At 44.6% G+C, this 18759-nt stretch overlaps 1 protein-coding gene across 1 annotated transcript in view; it reads right to left on the minus strand.

Annotated features, from left to right (window-relative positions):
- LOC126094504 (myogenesis-regulating glycosidase-like) overlaps window positions 1-18759 on the minus strand; it is a 92207-nt gene that overhangs the window by 48016 nt on the left and 25432 nt on the right. The window contains exon 3 of the mRNA XM_049908917.1: window positions 7828-8822. Coding sequence (XP_049764874.1) covers window positions 7828-8822 — 995 coding nt within the window. The remainder of the gene's footprint in view (window positions 1-7827; window positions 8823-18759) is intronic.

The following is an 18759-nucleotide window of genomic DNA, read 5'->3' on the forward strand; positions in this document are numbered from 1 at the left end:
GTGGGCATGCGGGAGGCCGGGTGGACGTACCGCTGAATTGCTCAACACGTGGGGCGTGAGGTCTCCACAGTACATCGATGTTGTCGCCAGTGGTCGGCGGAAGGTGCACGTGCCCGTCGACCTGGGACCGGACCGCAGCGGCGCACGGATGCACGCCAAGACCGTAGGATCCTACGCAGCGCCGTAGGGGGCCGCACCGCCACTTCCCAGCAAATTAGGGACACTGTTGCTCCTGGGGTATCGGCGAGGACCATTCGCAACCGTCTCCATGAAGCTGGGCTACGGTCCCGCACAACGTTAGGCCGTCTTCCGCTCACGCCCCAACATCGTGCAGCCCGCCTCCAGTGGTGTCGCGACAGGCGTGAATGGAGGGACGAATGGAGACGTGTCGTCTTCAGCGATGAGAGTCGCTTCTGCCTTGGTGCCAATGATGGTCGTATGCGTGTTTGGCGCCGTGCAGGTGAGCGCCACAATCAGGACTGCATATGACTGAGGCACACAGGGCCAACACCCGGCATCATGGTGTGGGGAGCGGTCTCCTACACTGGCCGTACACCACTGGTGATCGTCGAGGGGACACTGAATAGTGCACGGTACATCCAAACCGTCATCGAACCCATCGTTCTACCATTCCTAGACCGGCAAGGGAACTTGCTGTTCCAACAGGACAATGCACGTCCGCATGTATCCCGTGCCACCCAACGTGCTCTAGAAGGTGTAAGTCAACTACCCTGGCCAGCAAGATCTCCGGATGTGTCCCCCATTGACCATGTTTGGGACTGGATGAAGCGTCGTCTCACGCGGTCTGCACGTCCAGCACGAACGCTGGTCCAACTGAGGCGCCAGGTGGAAATGGCATGGCAAGCCGTTCCACAGGACTACATCCAGCATTTCTACGATCGTCTCCATGGGAGAATAGCAGCCTGCATTGCTGCGAAAGGTGGATATACACTGTACTAGTGCCGACATTGTGCATGCTCTGTTGCCTGTGTCTATGTGCCTGTGGTTCTGTCAGTGTGATCATGTGATGTATCTGACCCCAGGAATGTGTCAATAAAGTTTCCCCTTCCTGGGACAATGAATTCACGGTGTTCTTATTTCAGTTTCCAGGAGTGTATGATCTGGGAACTACATTCCGTGGCGCCAATGAAGAGAGACGCACAGGTTCTAGTATCGCGACTACAATGGACTGTCGCAGACTCGAAATGGCATTGAGCTGCATCGACAGCTGGGATGTAAATGATGTACGAGGGCTATTCATAAAGTAAACAACGGTCGATTGCGTAATGGAAACAACAGCGAAAATATTTTTTTTTTCAACGGTTAACTACAATTTTCAGTTGCTTCTCTACGTGGGTGCCGCTACGAGTAAGACCTTTGTCGTAGCATTGTACCACCTTTCCAATACCATCGTCATAGATGGCAGCCGCCTGTGTTTCCTGCCAATTCTCTACGCCGATCTGCAGATTCTTATCTGTTTATCTTTATTTATTCATTTACACGTCAAGTTCCGTAGGACTAAATTGAGGAGCAAATCTCCAAGGTCATGAACGTGTCAGTACGTGAACTTACAACATAAAAGTAGTAGCAGATAATAATAGATGAATACAATAAGAATAAGCTTAATTTTTCAAGGAACTGCTCGACAGAATAGGAGTGACACATGAGGAAACTCTTCAGATTCGATTTGAAAGCGCGTGGATTACTGCTGAGATTTTTGAATTCGAGTGGCAGCTTATTGAAAATGGATGCAGCAGTATCTACATCTACATCTACATCTACATCCATACTCCGCAAGCCACCTGACGGTGTGTGGCGGAGGGTACCTTCAGTACCTCTATCGGTTCTCCCTTCTATTCCAGTCTCGTATTGTTCGTGGAAAGAAGGATTGTCGGTATGCCTCTGTGTGGGCTCTAATCTCTCTGATTTTATCCTCATAATCTCTTCGCGAGATATACGTAGGAGGGAGCAATATACTGCTTGACTCTTCGGTGAAGGTATGTTCTCGAAACTTTGACAAAAGCCCGTACCGAGCTACTGAGCGTCTCTCCTGCAGAGTCTTCCACTGGAGTTTATCTATCATCTCCGTAACGCTTTCGCGATTACTAAATGATCCTGTAACGAAGCGCGCTGCTCTCCGTTGGATCTTCTCTATGTCTTGTATCAAACCTATCTGGTACGGATCCCACACTGCTGAGCAGTATTCAAGCAGTGGGCGAACAAGCGTACTGTAACCTACTTCCCTTGTTTTCAGATTGCATTTCCTTAGGATTCTTCCAATGAATCTCAGTCTGGCATCTGCTTTGCCGACAATCAACATTATATGATCATTCCATTTTAAATCACTCCTAATGCGTACTCCCAGATAATTTATGGTATTAACTGCTTCCAGTTGCTGACCTGCTATTTTGTAGCTAAATGATAAAGGATCTATCTTTCTGTGTATTCGCAGCACATTACACTTGTCTACATTGAGATTCAGTTGCCATTCCCTGCACCATGCGTCAATTCGCTGCAGATCCTCCTGCATTTCAGTACAATTTTCCATTGTTACAACCTCTCGATACACCACAGCATCATCTGCAAAAAGCCTCAGTGAACTTCCGATGTCATCCACCAGGTCATTTATGTATATTGTGAATAGCAACGGTCCTATGACACTCCCCTGCGGCACACCTGAAATTACTCTTACTTCGGAAGACTTCTCTCCATTGAGAATAACATGCTGCGTCCTGTTATCTAGGAACTCCTCAATCCAATCACACAATTGGTCTGATAGTCCATATGCTCTTACTTTGTTCAATAAACGACTGTGGGGAACTGTATCGAACGCCTTGCGGAAGTCAAGAAACACGGCATCTACCTGTGAACCCGTGTCTATGGCCCTCTGAGTCTCGTGGACGAATAGCGCGAGCTGGGTTTCACATGACCGTCTTTTTCGAAACCCATGCTGATTCCTACAGAGTAGATTTCTAGTCTCCAGGAAAGTCATTATACTCGAACACAATACGTGTTCCAAAATTCTACAACCGATTGACGTTAGAGATATAGGTCTATAGTTCTGCACATCTGTTCGACGTCCCTTCTTGAAAACGGGGATGACCTGTGCCCTTTTCCAATCCTTTGGAACGCTACGCTCTTCTAGAGACCTACGGTACACCGCTGCAAGAAGGGGGGCAAGTTCCTTCGCGTACTCTGTGTAAAATTGAACTGGTATCCCATCAGGTCCAGAGGCCTTTCTTCTTTTGAGCGATTTTAATTGTTTCTCTATCCCTCTGTCGTCTATTTCGATATCTACCATTTTGTCATCTGTGCGACAATCTAGAGAAGGAACTACAGTGCAATCTTCCTCTGTGAAACAACTTTGGAAAAAGACATTTAGTATTTCAGCCTTTAGTCTGTCATCCTCTGTTTCAGTACCATTTTGGTCACAGAGTGTCTGGACATTTTGTTTTGATCCACCTACCGCTTTGACATAAGACCAAAATTTCTTAGGATTTTCTGCCAAGTCAGTACCTAGAACTTTACTTTTGAATTCATTGAACGCCTCTCGCATAGCTCTCTTCACACTACATTTCGCTTCGCGTAATTTTTGTTTGTCTGCAAGGCTTTGGCTATGTTTATGTTTGCTGTGAAGTTCCCTTTGCTTCCGCAGCAGTTTTCTAACTCGGTTGTTGAACCACGGTGGCTCTTTTCCATCTCTTACGATCTTGCTTGGCACATACTCATCTTTTTGCACAAGAGTTAGGGAAGTCCGATCCAAAACCAGGTTTGATTTCTGCAGAGTGAATTCTGCTTATTCTTAGGAATAAACTAATATTGGTAACAAGAAACGACAATCTGTGCCAAAAATAGTCAACGCTTCATGTGAGCAGAGATGAAACTTAGAGCGAACTAAGTCCGGGTTGTATGGCGGGTTGTAAGGGGTCAACCACCCTTACGTATTGATAACGTATGTCTTCGCCTCACACAGGTCGCAGTAGGTACTATCCATAGTCGAACGCCCAGTGCGCCAGAGAGTAGTCAGTGTTGAGACTCCGAATCAGTAAGCTGTTGGCTGCTAAGCGAGCACGGCGGATTTTGCCAGGACGGCCGACCAAGTTTACAGCTGTTTAACGGCTGTGTGTATCACTCAAAACCGTGGGCCTGACTTCCAGCAAATACGTAAGTGGCGTTAACTGAGTGATTTGTTTGGTGTATTTAAGTTTTCATTTGTGCACCGTGATTACGCAACAACCGCGCAGGACACCCGCGATTTGGATTGCAGTGACGACTGTGCATTCAGTGCCACGTGAAGAATATTGGCGTGTCACGACATTAATAGGCGACCTCTGATAACCGCTATTACTTTGTCAGACGAAGGGAGTAACTGCCTCGTTCGAGCTGTTTAGGCAAAAGATATAGAACATTAACAACGAAGTATACACTAATTATTGCTATCTCACATCGTAATTAGCTTTGTTGGATTTCATACGAAACAACTCCCGTGCAGATATTAACCGCTCAGCCCTTATCAGTTGCACACGGTCAAACTGTTTTCAACGGTTAGGCTATAATCCACTTGTCAATAACGGTGGGTTTAATATGGAGTGTTTCAGGGTGATAAAACACTTCCCATCGAAAACGCTGAAGGTGTGTGGTCACTGCCGGCGCAATGTGCGGCCGAGAATTGTCACGATAAACGAAAACCATGACAGTTACGTAGTGTAGACTGCATGAAATCAGGCGCAATCTCTCACAGGCACTCATACTGTGGGGGTGACTCTGTTTTCTAGGCATCTTTACCTGCTCACTGTACTATCAGGACTGAGAAAGCGACGTGACGCGATCGACGGGCATACTAGAGGCACAGTTCATCACATCTACAGAATGGTCCATTGATAGTGGCCGGGACAAATATCTCACGAAATAATCATCAAACGGAAAAACTACAAAGAACGAAACTCGTCTAGCTTGAAGGGGGAAACCAGATGCCGCTATGGTTGGCCCGCTAGATGGCGCTGCCACAGGTCAAACGGATATCAACTGCGTTTTTTTTAATAGGAACCCCCATTTTTATTACACATTCGTGTAGGACGTTAAAGAAATATGAATGTTTTAGTTGGACCACTTTTTTCGCTTTGTGACAGATGGTGCTGTAATAGTCACAAACGTATAAGTACGAGGTATCAAGTAACATTCCACCCTCCCGCCGTCTTGAACCCCCTCACCCTCTGGTTGCTCCTCTCCTCTCCCATCCCCGCCCCCTGCCACGTCTTCACCGTTCATACCTCCATCTCTACACCCTACATCGCCTTTCCCAAGGTGGCTTCCATCAGTTCCCCCTCCTGGATGATGCCCTCTCTCCCTCCATTTATCCGTCCTATCAAATCTGATCCTCACCCCCACTCCTTTCCTCCGTCCTTTCACTGGGCTCTCTCTTCCTCCCCCCTTCCATCCTGTGTTTTCTCCCCGCCTATCATCTCCTTTCTCCCCCCCCCCCCCCCCGAGTCCTTTTCTAATCCCCTCCTCTGCATTCCCCAATCCCTGGCACGTCTGCTCAGCACCCCCCACCCCTCTTATGGATCCTCCTCTTCCATTGGCTCCTTTCCCCCCCTCCACCTTCACTTTTCCTCTCCTTCCCCCCCCCCCGCCCTTTTTCCCGTCATCTGACCAGTTTCCCCCCACCTGCTCTCGGGTGTGGTATGTCGTATTTGTGCCAACTTTTAGCGCAGTGTTTAAGTGAGTGTTCAGTGTTGTGCGTCCTTCCACAGTGTTGCGAACAGAAATCATGCTGTCGCTGGGTGTGCTTTTTATATCTCTTGCGAACAGACTGTCGCCGTGTTTTTTTTAATTGTCTGTCTATTATTTTTCTGCTTCCTGTGTATTTTATTAGCTTCATCGACCCTGTGTTTTATGTTTTACGCTCCAGAATTTTCTGCCATTTTTACCTTTAAGTCACCGAATTTATCGCCAACTGTTGTTATTTTTTTATTATCTTCATATTTTTAAAACAAATTCTGTAGGCTGCAGAGCGGCGTAATAAGCCACTGCCAGCCCGCCCCCTTTAGGGGGAATCGAAACTCAATAAAGGAAAGAAAAAATAACATTCCACCAGTGCGGACGGTATTTGCTTCGTGATACATTAAAACGGACCGTTTACCAATCGCGGAAAAGGTAGATATCGTATTGATGTACGGCTATTGTCATCAAAATGCCCAACGGGCGTGTGCTATGTATGCTGCTCGGTATCCTGGACGACATCATCCAAGTGTCCGGACCGTTCACCGAATAGTTATGTTATTTAAGGAAACAGGAAGTGCTCAGCCACATGTGAAACGTCAACCACGACCTGCAACAAATTATGATGCCCAAGTAGGTGTTTTAGCTGCTGTCGCGGCTAATCCGCACATCAGTAGCAGACAAATTGCGCGAGAATCGGGAATCTCAAAAACGTCGGTGTTGAGAATGCTACATCAACATCGATTGCACCCGTGCTATATTTCTATGCCCCCGTAAATTGCACGGCGACGACTTTGAACGTCGTGTACAGTTCTGCCACTGGGCACAAGAGAAATTACGGGACGATGACAGATTTTTTGCACGCGTTCTATTCAGCGACGAAGCGTCATTCACCAACAGCGGTAACGTAAACAGGCATAATATGCACTGTTGGGCAACAGGAAATCCACGATGGCTGCGACAAGTGGAACATCAGCGACCTTCGCGGTTTAATATATGGTGCGGCATTTACGGAGGAAGGATAATTGGCCCCCATTTTATCGATGGCAATCTAAATGGTGCCATGTATGCTGATTTCCTATATAATGTTTTACCGATGTTACTACAAGATGTTTCACTGCATGACAGAATGGCGATGTACTTCCAACATGGTGGATGTCCGGCACATAGCTCGCGTGCGGTTGATACGGTACCGAATAGCATATTTCATGACAGGTGATTTTGGTCGTCGAAGCACCGCACGTTCACCGTATATGACGTCCTCGGATTTCTTTCTGTGGGGAAAGTTTAAGGATATTTGCTATTGTGATCCACCGACAACGTCTGACAACATGCGTCAGCGCATTGTCAATGCATGTCCGAGCATTACGGAAGGCGAACTACTCGCTGTTGAGAGAAATGTCGTTGAACGTTCTCAGAAATGATAAGTTCACAAATGTACATGTATGACATTGGAACAACCGATTTAAATGTTCAAACGTACCTACGTTCTGTATTTTAACTTAAAAAACCTACCTGTTACCAACTATTCGTCTAAAATTGTGATCCATATGTTTGTAACTATTACAGCACCATCTCTCACAAAGCGAAAAAAGTGGTCCAACTAAAACATTCATATTTCTTTACGTACTACACGAATATGTAATAAAAAATGGGGGTTCCTATTTAAAAAAACGCAGTTGATATCCGTTTGACCTATGCAGCGCCATCTAGCGGGCCAACCATAGCGCCATCTGGTTTCCCCCTTCAAGCTAGACAAGTTTCATTCTTTGTAGTTTTTTAGTTTGACGCTTATTTCTTGAGATATCGGGCCAGGTCACGATCAATGGACCACCCTGTATACAAAGCTTCATCAGTTCTCACTGCGGTATCCTTTCGCGACCGATCGGCCCTTACTTCCGAATAGCACTCTCAAGTTGCATCGCCTACCTTATGGAGCATCAAATTGTTTCCAGGCCACTTTTATTTTGTCCACACCGTACCTTTCCGGCTAGAAAGTCCATACCATCAAGTAAAGAAACTTTTACATGACTAGAAACTCTTAGCCTGTCATGCAGGCATACCAGGTATCACACAGTATGACGCAGACTGTACAAGAGTACTTACCGACAGCCGACCCGCCCACCACGCCGCCGCTTCTGGGTTTGTGAAGTCGACGACACTGCCGTCGCCGTTCCACCAGGTGCTGTTGGGGCTGCCGTCGGTATTGGTCACGAAGTAGCCGTTGGCCAGCGCCTCAGAGTGGTACGGCTCGCAGTCCAAGTTGATGAACGGGTGGATCCACAGGGTGACGCGAAACCCCAGGTCGTGGAGGTCGTCCACGAGCGACCTTACGTCAGGGAACTTGGTCGTGTTGAACGTCAGGCTCCCGTAACACGTCTCCCACAGGTCGTCTATCTCTATCTGACTGTTGTTGAAGCCGTTAGCGAGTATCTCACTAGCCAGCTCCCTCACTGTAGAATCGTCAATATCTCTCTTGTACCGCGCCCAGGTCGACCATATGGGGTGTGTGGTCATTCGCTCGTGAGGTATTCCGGTCGGCTTGCCCAGGAGTCTCTCTACAGCGTCCTCGTGTGCTTGTCTCGCGTCGTCAAAGCCGCACGTCAGCATCTGGAAGACTATGCCAGTCCGATCGACTGGGTAAGGGGCCTGGTTCTCAGCGATGAGACACAGCGCGTCACCTGATTCGTTAGTATGCTGGTCTATGAACAGGGGCACATTGGGAGAAACGTGCAAGTACCTACCATCAGAGAAAAGCCAATACCTCTCGGCGATTCCAACATTGTCCTGCTGTTTCGTGACATACGGGTAATTGCTGTACACATTTTCCTCTATGGGCCACAATTGGTTGTACTGCTCGAGTCCGCCGTACATATAGCTGCCTTGGTGGCTATGGCAGCTTATGATTCTAGCGCTACCTGGGCCAGGGCTCGAGACAGTTAAGTTGATACATGGCCCAGCGACCTTGGTCGAACTCCTGATAGTGGTTTGGGAACTGCGCAGTTGGAAGCAGTCTTCGTCGGGAACCATATCAGTACAGGGCTCTGGAGGACCCTGATCCCCATCGATTTCGACGTAAGCGATGTCTTCACTGTAGCCATCTGCAAGCATAAAAAGAGGCAATTTTCCCACAAAGTTGCTTGCAGATCTGGACTGCGGGAGATAATTTACTAACAGCAAAAAGTACCTTAACAAGAACAACACAATTTTCAAAGATGTACACATCTCTACATCTACATCTACATCCATACTCCGCAAGCCACCTGACGGTGTGTGGCGGAGGATACCTTGAGTACCTCTATCGGTTCTCCCTTCTATTCCAGTCTCTTATTTTTCGTGGAAAGAAAGATTGTCGGTATGTCTCTGATTTTATCCTCTTGGTCTCTTCGCGAGATATACTTATGAGGGAGTAATATACTGCTTGACTCCTCGGTGAAGGTATGTTCTCGAGACTTCAACAAAAGCCCGTACCGAGCTACTTATCTTCTCTCTTGCAGAGTCTTCCACTGGAGATTATCTATCATCTCCGTAACGCTTTCGCGGTTACTAAATGATCCTGTAAGGAAGCGCGCTGCTCTCCATTCGATCTTCTCTATCTCTTCTGTCAACCCTATCTGGTACGGATCCCACTCCAGTGAGCAGTATTCAAGCAGTGGGCGAACAAGTGTACTGTAAACTACTTCCTTTGTTTTCGGACTGCATTTCCTTAGGATTCTTCCAGTGAATCTGTCTGGTATCTGCTGTACCGATGATTAATTTTATATGGTCATTCTATTTTAAATCAGTCCTAATGCCTACTCTCAGATAATTCATGGAATTAACTACTTCCTGTTGCTGACCTGCTATATTGCAGCTAAATGATAAAGGACCTTTCCTTCTATGTATTCGCAGCACATTACACTTGTCTACATTGAGATTCAGTTGCCATTCCCCACACCATGCGTCAATTCGTTGCACATCCTCCTGCATTTCAGTACAATTTTCCATTGTTACAACCTCTCGATATACTACAGCATCATCCGTAAAAAGCCTCAGTGAACTTCTGATGTTACCCCCAAGGCCATTTATATATATTCTGAATAGCAACGGTCCTATGACACTCCCCTGCGACACACCAGAAATCACTCTTACTTCGGAAGACTTCTCTCCATTGAGAATGACATGTTGTGTTCTGTTATCTAGAAACTCTTTAATCCAATCACACAAATGGTTTGATAGTCCATATGCTCTGACTTTGTTCATTAAACGACTGTGGGGAACTGTATCAAACGCCTTGCGGCAGTCAAGAAACACGGCATCTACCTGGGAATCCGCGTCTATGGCTCTCTGAGTCTCGTGGACGAATAGCGCTAGCTGGGTTTCACCCGATCGTCTTTTTCGAAACCCATGCTGATTCCTACAGAGTAGATTTCTAGTCTCCAGAAAAGTCATTATACTCGAACATAATACGTGTTTCAAAATTCTACAACTGATGGACGTTAGAGATATAGGTCTGTAGTTCCGCACATCTGTTTGACGTCCGTTCTTGCAAACGGGGATGACCTGTGCCCTTTTCCAATCTTTTGGAACGCTACACTCTTCTAGAGAAGGGGGGCAAGTTCCTTCGCGTACTCACTACATTTGTGGTTCGTGAGTGGTTTCTTCCTTTTTTGAATTACATAATACCAACACCGACAACGATAGTTCAGGTGTACATGCCGACGTCGCAAGCTGAAGATGAACAGAGAGAGAAAGTGTATGAGGATATTGAAAGGGTAATTCAGTATGTAAAGGGGGACGAAAATCTAATAGTCATGGGCGACTGGAATGCAGTTGTAGGGGAAGGAGGAGGAGAAAAGATTACAGGAGAATATGGGCTTAGGACAAGGAATGAAAGAGGGGAAAGACTAATTGAGTTCTGTAACACGTTTCAGCTAGTAATAGCGAATACCCTGTTCAAGAATCACAAGAGGAGGAGGTATACTTGGAAAACGCCGGGAGATATGGGAAGATTTCAATTAGATTACATCATAGTCAGACAGAGATTCCGAAATCAGATACTGGATTGTAAGGCGTGCCCAGGAGCAGATATAGACTCAGATCACAATATAGTAGTGATGAAGAGTAGGCTGAAGTTCAAGACATTAGTCAGGAAGAATCAATACGCAAAGAAATAGGATACGGAAGTACTAAGGAATGACGAGATACGTTTGAAGTTCTCTAACGCTATAGATACAGCAATAAGGAATAGCGCAGTAGGCAGTACAGTTGAAGAGGAATGGACATCTCTAAAAAAGGCCATCACAGAAGTTGGGAAGGAGAACATAGGTACAAAGAAGGTAACTGCGAAGAAAACATGGGTAACAGAAGAAATACTTCAATTGATTGATGAAAGGAGGATGTACAAACATGTTCCGGGAAAATCAGGAATACAGAAATACAAGTCGCTGAGGAATGAAATAAATAGGAAGTGCAGGGAAGCTAAGACGAAATGGCTGCAGGAAAAATGTGATGACGTCGAAAAAGATATGATTGTCGGAAGTACAGACTCAGCATACAGGAAAGTCAAAACAACCTTTGGTGACATTAAAAGCAACGGTGGTAACATTAAGACTGCAACGGGAATTCCACTGTTAAATGCAGAGGAGAGAGCAGATAGGTGGAAAGAATACATTGAAAGCCTCTATGAGGGTGAAGATTTGTCTGATGTGATAGAGGAAGAAACAGGAGTCGATTTAGAAGAGATAGGGGATCCAGAATTAGAATCGGAATTTAAAAGAGCGTTGGAGGACTTATGGTCAAATAAGGCTGAAGGGATAGATAACATTCCATCAGAATTTCTAAAATCATTGGGGGAAATGGCAACAAAACGACTATTCACGTTGGTGTGTAGAATATATGAGTCTGGCGATATACCATCTGACTTTCGGAAAAGCATCATCCGCACAATTCCGAAGACGGCAAGAGCTGACAAGTGCGAGAATTATCGCACAATCAGCTTAACAGCTCATGCATCGAAGCTGTTTACAAGAATAATATACAGAAGAATGGAAAAGAAAATTGAGAATGCGCTAGGTGACGATCAGTTTGGCTTTAGGATACGTAAAGGGACGAGAGAGGCAATTCTGACGTTACGGCTAATAATGGAAGCAAGGCTAAAGAAAAATCAAGACACTTTCATAGGATTTGTCGACCTGGAAGAACCGTTCGACTATATAAAATGGTGCAAGCTGTTCGAGATTCTGAAAAAAGTAGGGGAAGCTATAGGGAGAGACGGGTCATATACAATATGTACAACAACCAAGAGGGAATAATAAGAGTGGACGATCAAGGACGAAGTGCTCGTATTAAGAAGGGTGTAAGACAAGGCTGTAGCCTTTCGCCCCTACTCTTCAATCTGTACATCGAGGAAGCAATGATGGAAATAAAAGAAAGGTTCAGGAGTGGAATTAAAATACAAGGTGAAAGGATATCAATGATACGATTCGCTGATGACATTGCTATCCTGAGTGAAAGTGAAGAAGAATTAAATGATCTGCTGAACGGAATGAACAGTCTAATGAGTACACAGTATGGTTTGAGAGTAAATCGGAGAAAGACGAAGGTAATGAGAAGTAGTAGAAATGAGAACAGCGAGAAACTTAACATCAGGATTGATGGTCACGAAGTCAATGAAGTTAAGGAATTCTGCTACCTAGGCAGTAAAATAACCAATGACGGACGGAGCAAGGAGAACATCAAAAGCAGACTCGCTATGGCAAAAAAGGCATTTCTGGCCAAGAGAAGTCTACTAATATTAAATACCGGCCTTAATTTGAGGAATAAATTTCTGAGGATGTACGTCTGGAGTACAGCAGTGTATGGTAGTGAAACATGGACTGTGGGAAAACCGGAACAGAAGAGAATCGAAGCATTTGAGATGTGGTGCTACAGACGAATGTTGAAAATTAGGTGGACTGATAAGGTAAGGAATGAGGAGGTTCTACGCAGAATCGGAGAGGAAAGGAATATGTGGAAAACACTGATAAGGAGACGGGACAGGATGATAGGACATCTGCTAAGACATGAGGGAATGACTTCCATGGTACTAGAGGAAGCGGTAGAGGGTAAAAACTGTAGATTGAGGACGTAGGTTGCAAGTGCTACTCTGAGATGAAGAGGTTATCACAGGAAAGGAATTCGTAGCGGGCCGCATCAAACCAGTCAGTAGACTGATGACAAAAAAAAGTACCTTCGTGTATTACTACAGATCAACGGGTATCATTTCCTACAGTGTTTTGTACAGCATTTGTACTTGATCTCATATGCTGACAATGGCGTTTGCTGTGTACTAGCCTGGGTTACAGTTAGGATGTAGCTGTACAGAATCCAAAGGGAAGTTAAACAACAAGGCTGTCTGAGAGAACAAGAATGACAACCTTAAGACGGCGCATGTAGGAACAGCCGTTAGTAGGAGCAGCTGCTTACAAGATATCATCCCATCCCCATAAACATAAAACAGCATTATTCAAAAACGCAGTGCATGGGACTAATACCATCCCGCTAATCCCTAAGAACCATAACGAAGAAATGAAAACGTTTATAAAAATAGCGATAGAAAATGGTTTCGAGGCAGGTTTAACAGATAGGTTACTTATACTGAAGATGAAGAGGGAGAAAGGAAAGGAAAGGGATGGAACTCATGATGTCACTTCATGCGGAGTCAGCAGCGACGAGTCAAAATGTGTGCCGGACCAGGATCCGAACCCGGGACCACCTGCTTACTAGGCAGTTACGTTAACTGCTGCGCCAATAGGACACATTGGTTAACGTAACTGCCTAGTAAGCAGGAGGTCCCGGGTTCGGATCCAGCTCCGGCACACACCATCACACGGCGCCGCAGACTCAGCAAAAGTCCCGATGCAGTTCATATCATCTTTCATCCCTTTTCTTTTCTTTCTTGACGCCCCCCTCCTCTCAGCTTCTGTTTATATAACATGTATCAAAGTTGCGGGTTCCGTGATGTGTCCTAAAGAGCGGACACCACACATTCATATAATTGGTTCAAATGGTTCAAATGGCTCTGAGCACTATGCGACTTAACCTCGGAGGTCATCAGTCGCCTAGAACTTAGAACTAATTAAACCTAACTAACCTAAGGACATCACACACATCCATGCCCGAGGCAGAATTCGAACCGGCGGCCGTAGCGGTCGCTCGGCTCCAGACTGTAGCGCCTAGAACCGCACGGTCACTCTGGCCGGCCATATAATTAGTAGGTAGAATTCATGTAACGGTAGGACATAGAACGGAACAAGCGATATAAGTCTGAGGAAACATACAGTCATGCCATACTTCGAAATTATCTCATACCAACTGGCGAGGTTATTCGACAAAGAAGGACTTAAAATTGCGTTCAGGATGACAAACACTGGAGTGGTGGCTGAACCACAAGATTCAAACAGATGAGAACTAGATGGCGAAGACAATAGTTCATGAAATAGTGGTTGTGAGATGAAGAGTGGCGGTCAAACGTCAGGAAACGTTGGAATAGAATTTAAAGAGCATACCAGCAAAGAGAATGGTTCTTCGGCGTTGGCAAAGCACATCAAGAATGCGGAGCATTAGTTGGGAAGCAGCAAAGACAATATGAATGTATTGCAGTTTGAAGAGAAAGGGTGGTGGTTGTTGTATATAGAAAAAATGGCATATTTTGTGCTTTAAGACAAGAATGCCTCAACGTGTTAAATGAAAAGGTAGAAGTGTCCAAGGAGTATGGGGTATTTCTGGACCCATTTTAGTTATGTCCTCGTTGAGAAGCAGCCAACGATCTCATCTGAGTAGTGGCCGTCAAGGTTTAATGTATAATGTTGGTTATTCTCTATAGACGCATCATAGATACATATTTGGCCTTTAGGAATTGCTGTCACTTGACACATAAACCTTCAAGGATTTTACTGTAGACAACAGCATCGTTGGGGGCTTGGATGAAAACGTTACATGATATTATAATTTTTGATAAATGAAGGTGCCGGCCGGGGTGGCGGTGCGGTTCTAGGCGCTACAGTCTGGAACCGAGCGACCGCTACGGTCGCAGGTTCGAATCCTGCCTCGGGCATGGATGTGTATGATACGTTTAATTAGTTCTAAGTTCTAGGCGACTGATGACCTCAGAAGTTATGTCGCATAGTGCTCAGAGCCATTTGAACCATTTGATAAATGAGGGTAGTTGCCTTTTAGTTAATAACAGAGCTTTTTTTTGGGGGGGTGGGGGGGTGCGTGTTACGCACCAACATGAGATGCTCAAGAAAGAGTTTTTTTTGTTTGACAGTGCATGTTTGCTGCTGGCCTTTTACTTTTGATGGTGCTTAATGCCATAGTAACTTTAAAGCATGTAATACTACAAGGCAATACACATAGCTCTACATGGTTGTCAGAATGTGTAGTACTATGGTGTAATTGTTCGTGTTTCCTTTTACTATGAAACTTTATAATGAAATAATGTAGGCCCAAAACATTTTGTTGTAAATATCTCGCACATTTTCGACAACTAGCTCGTATCATTCTCAAAATGACAAAGTTACATTATTTAATTGTAGTCTGTAATTGTATCTTAACGTGATTGTTTTTATGCATTATTTTTTTAATTTTTGCTATTTAGAAATTTTTGTTATTGGCTCAAACGATTCAGAACTATGGGTCAGCTGTAACAGCATCATAGATTGGTTTGAAGGACGACTTCTTTCTATAAAATCCAATTTTCTTTAACAAAAGAAAGTTCAGTTCTAATTGAGGCCTCAGTGAAGTCATATTCATCGCGCTAACACTTCTAAATGACAATTACGCAGTTTGTTTTGCCGGTGAAACAGATCGGTAATAGCCGTCCGTCAGCATTTTCGTGACTAATCACTGGTAACATAAGCGAACTGTGAAACAGATCGTTTTATTAAGGGAAACGCAAAAAACAATAACGAGAAAGTAAAACATTTAACCGGACATTTTTACATGACCACAAGATATTCTCGAAAACAATTAGTTATTGTCTACATCTACAGCATATGGATACACCGCTCTTCACCTTAGGGCACGTGGCAGAGAATACCCCGTATCACTACTAGTCACTTCCTTCCCTGTTTCACTCGCAAACAGAACGAGAGGAAAACGGCTATCTATATGCCTCCATATGAGCTCTCGTGGTCTTTACGCGTTATGTATGTTGAAAGCAACAGAATCGTTCTGCAGTCAGCTTCAGTTGCCGGTTCTCTAAATTTTTTCAACAGCGTTCCTCGACAATAACGTCACCTTCCCTCCAGGGATTCCCACTTGAGTTCCTGAAGCACCTCCGTAGCACTTGCGTTGTGTTCGAATCTAGCCCACCTCTAATTCGCTTCTGTGTCGTCCTTTAATCCGACCTGGTACGGATCCCAACCACCCGAGTAGTACTCAAGAACAGGTCGCATTAGCGTCCTATATGCGGTCTCCTTTACAGATGAACCACACGTTCCTAGCATTCTCTCAAGTAACTGAAATCGACCATTCGCCTTTTCTACTACAATCCTCGTATACTAGTCCCATTTAATATCACTTCGCAACGTTACGCTCAGATATAAGGCGGTCATTTGGGCATTTTTTATTTCCTTGGAACAGGTCGTTTAGTGAAATATGTATGTATCCCAGCATCGTACGGTTGCGGACGTTGCAGGCAATAATGAGACATGGAGGTAAACAAGGTCACACGCTCGCTGATCTACGGCACCTGTTAATAATATCTCAAAATGTAAGCCGACTGTAAAATATGGATGGGCAGTAACATTCGCACTTCTCTTTCATTACTGAGTAATTTTAACAGTATGATGCGTTATCTCGGCACGAGTTGGCACAAAATTGGGACACCAAGCACCTACTCAAGAGAAGAGAGGTTCGAATACAGTGCGGTCATTCTGATCGATATTTTCTGTGATATCCAATCGCCCTTCCTAGTCAACGCCAGGTGAAAGCTGGGATGGAGTTGCCGCAGACATATTTCCCCATCCTTTTCTGATTGAGCTGGTTCATTTTTTCTACTGACCACGTTGTCGAAAGGTTACCTTCCTTCTCCATGTATTTATCGGACAGGCTACAACATAACCATATCTTACATGTGTGGCTGAAAGTATTTACGGCGTAAATTTAAGATCCATAAGATCTTTGGATATTTGATAGAAATTGCGAACTGCTTTGTAGGCAAGTTCTCAGGTTTGCAGTCAAGTGTATTCGTACCGGGTGGAAGACTATGATGTAAAGTTTGTACTAGTTATGGAGCTGTGAACGCATAAAGAATGAAACAAGAGAATGAAGGTCTAATGCTTGTTCTCCTACACCTGTTTAGTGGTACTAAGATGGCTGTCTAGCTGAGCATCACAGGTGTATCATCACCTACAGCATCCTGTATCGGCATTCCATGAAGAGCTGGGGAACAGGGATTTAATAGAGAACACTAATGCAGCATTTGTTGATATGAAAGAGTACTCCAAAACCTCTCATTTTGTTTGTCGACATATCTTCTATCGTCCACATTAGAACCAGCTAACTACTTTGAGTTCAACCAAAAGTCGAATCCTTCTGTGCACATGTTACTGTGTATTTGTCGTTCATGGCGACGAGACAATCAGTGCCACACATGGACAGCACACTCACTGATGCCACATCCCCCGTGCATGTGTCTGACCAGCAGTCTGTAACACCGGAAATGCATATCCTCCTATTTCCATCTATTGTACTGTAAATTTGTTTTCCTTATTTTTGTTACCTGAATATATAACATTTCTGTGTCTTCGTATATTGTAATTGTTTTACTATTTGTATATATATATTTATGCATTTATGTCGATGTATAATTGGTTTGTTTCGTAAATATTATTTGTATTTTTACGCTGGGTCTTGCCTAGGGAAAACTGCTATCGAACGATTACATCGATAGGTCGTGTGAAGAATCAAAGTGTGTAGGATCTTTGGTAGTGTTAGCTCTGCCGCGTGGAGCGCGGGCAGAGAAGAGTCTGGCTGGGGTAGTGCAGTGGAGCAGGTGTGTTGTGTGACGCTCCCGCGAGTTGCCGCGCTTTCGGGGTTTGGCAGCATGTAATTGCGCTCGACTTGCGATGATAGTTTCTGACATGGTGTCGCGGACGGGAAACATTAGCTAGCGCACATCAAGAGCCCGTTTCGTCTGGTGACCGTGTCGAGAAGAAGGCGCGCCAACATCCAGCTTCTGCAACAGCGACGGCCGACAATGAGTGACTGTCGCCACCTCCTCGATCGACGGCTTCAAACCTTCAATCAACCAACAAGGAAGACTGGGAGCACGTAAAGTTTTAGAACTGTATGGCAGACCTCAACTTTTCAAACTGTACCATTTTCGTAACTATAATTACAGCAACTTAGCATGAACATTTGTTGCTCATTGTCCCAATTGCATTACCAAGCAGGGTCCCTTCCTTTTCCGGAATGAACCCGAGTGTCGTTGAAATTCAAACGCCAGCATTAAAATAATAATATAGCATTTCACTGCTTTAATTTAAAACTTCAGTTAAAGTTTTCATAGCTGGCTACAATATTTAGATTACACAAGCACGAATTAAGAGTGCGAGTTTTGTTACCGTATTTTAGCATACCTGTGACTGCAGCTCAGCTTGGTACGTACTAAATTTTACTATTGTTAATTGTTCAGAATCATTTAATTCAAGTTCAAAGTTAAATCTCTTATTTCTAAATTGCGTAGATTCAAGTAGCTTTTGAAATGATTGTTGAGGTAGTCCAAGACTAACCGTATTTTACTGAATTTCGATGTGCTTCAGAAAGAAAGCTCACTATTAACTTCAGTCCCTAATTTAACTTTCGATTTTCCGGTTTTTTAATTCTTTTGCTAAATTAAGTCAGGGTGTAGCGAAATTTATTACTTCTGACAAACTTTCAGTTTTCACACTACACGTGTCAACCTTCAGTTGCCACGCTTCTAGTGCTAATTATATGTGTAATAACCTTTCTTTTTCAGTTACTGTAGTGATTGTCCTTAGGACTGGCGACCGTAATTTCCCCCAAATCTCA

This window comes from Schistocerca cancellata, chromosome 8, assembly GCF_023864275.1.
Source record: "Schistocerca cancellata isolate TAMUIC-IGC-003103 chromosome 8, iqSchCanc2.1, whole genome shotgun sequence".
Taxonomy (NCBI): domain Eukaryota; kingdom Metazoa; phylum Arthropoda; class Insecta; order Orthoptera; family Acrididae; genus Schistocerca; species Schistocerca cancellata.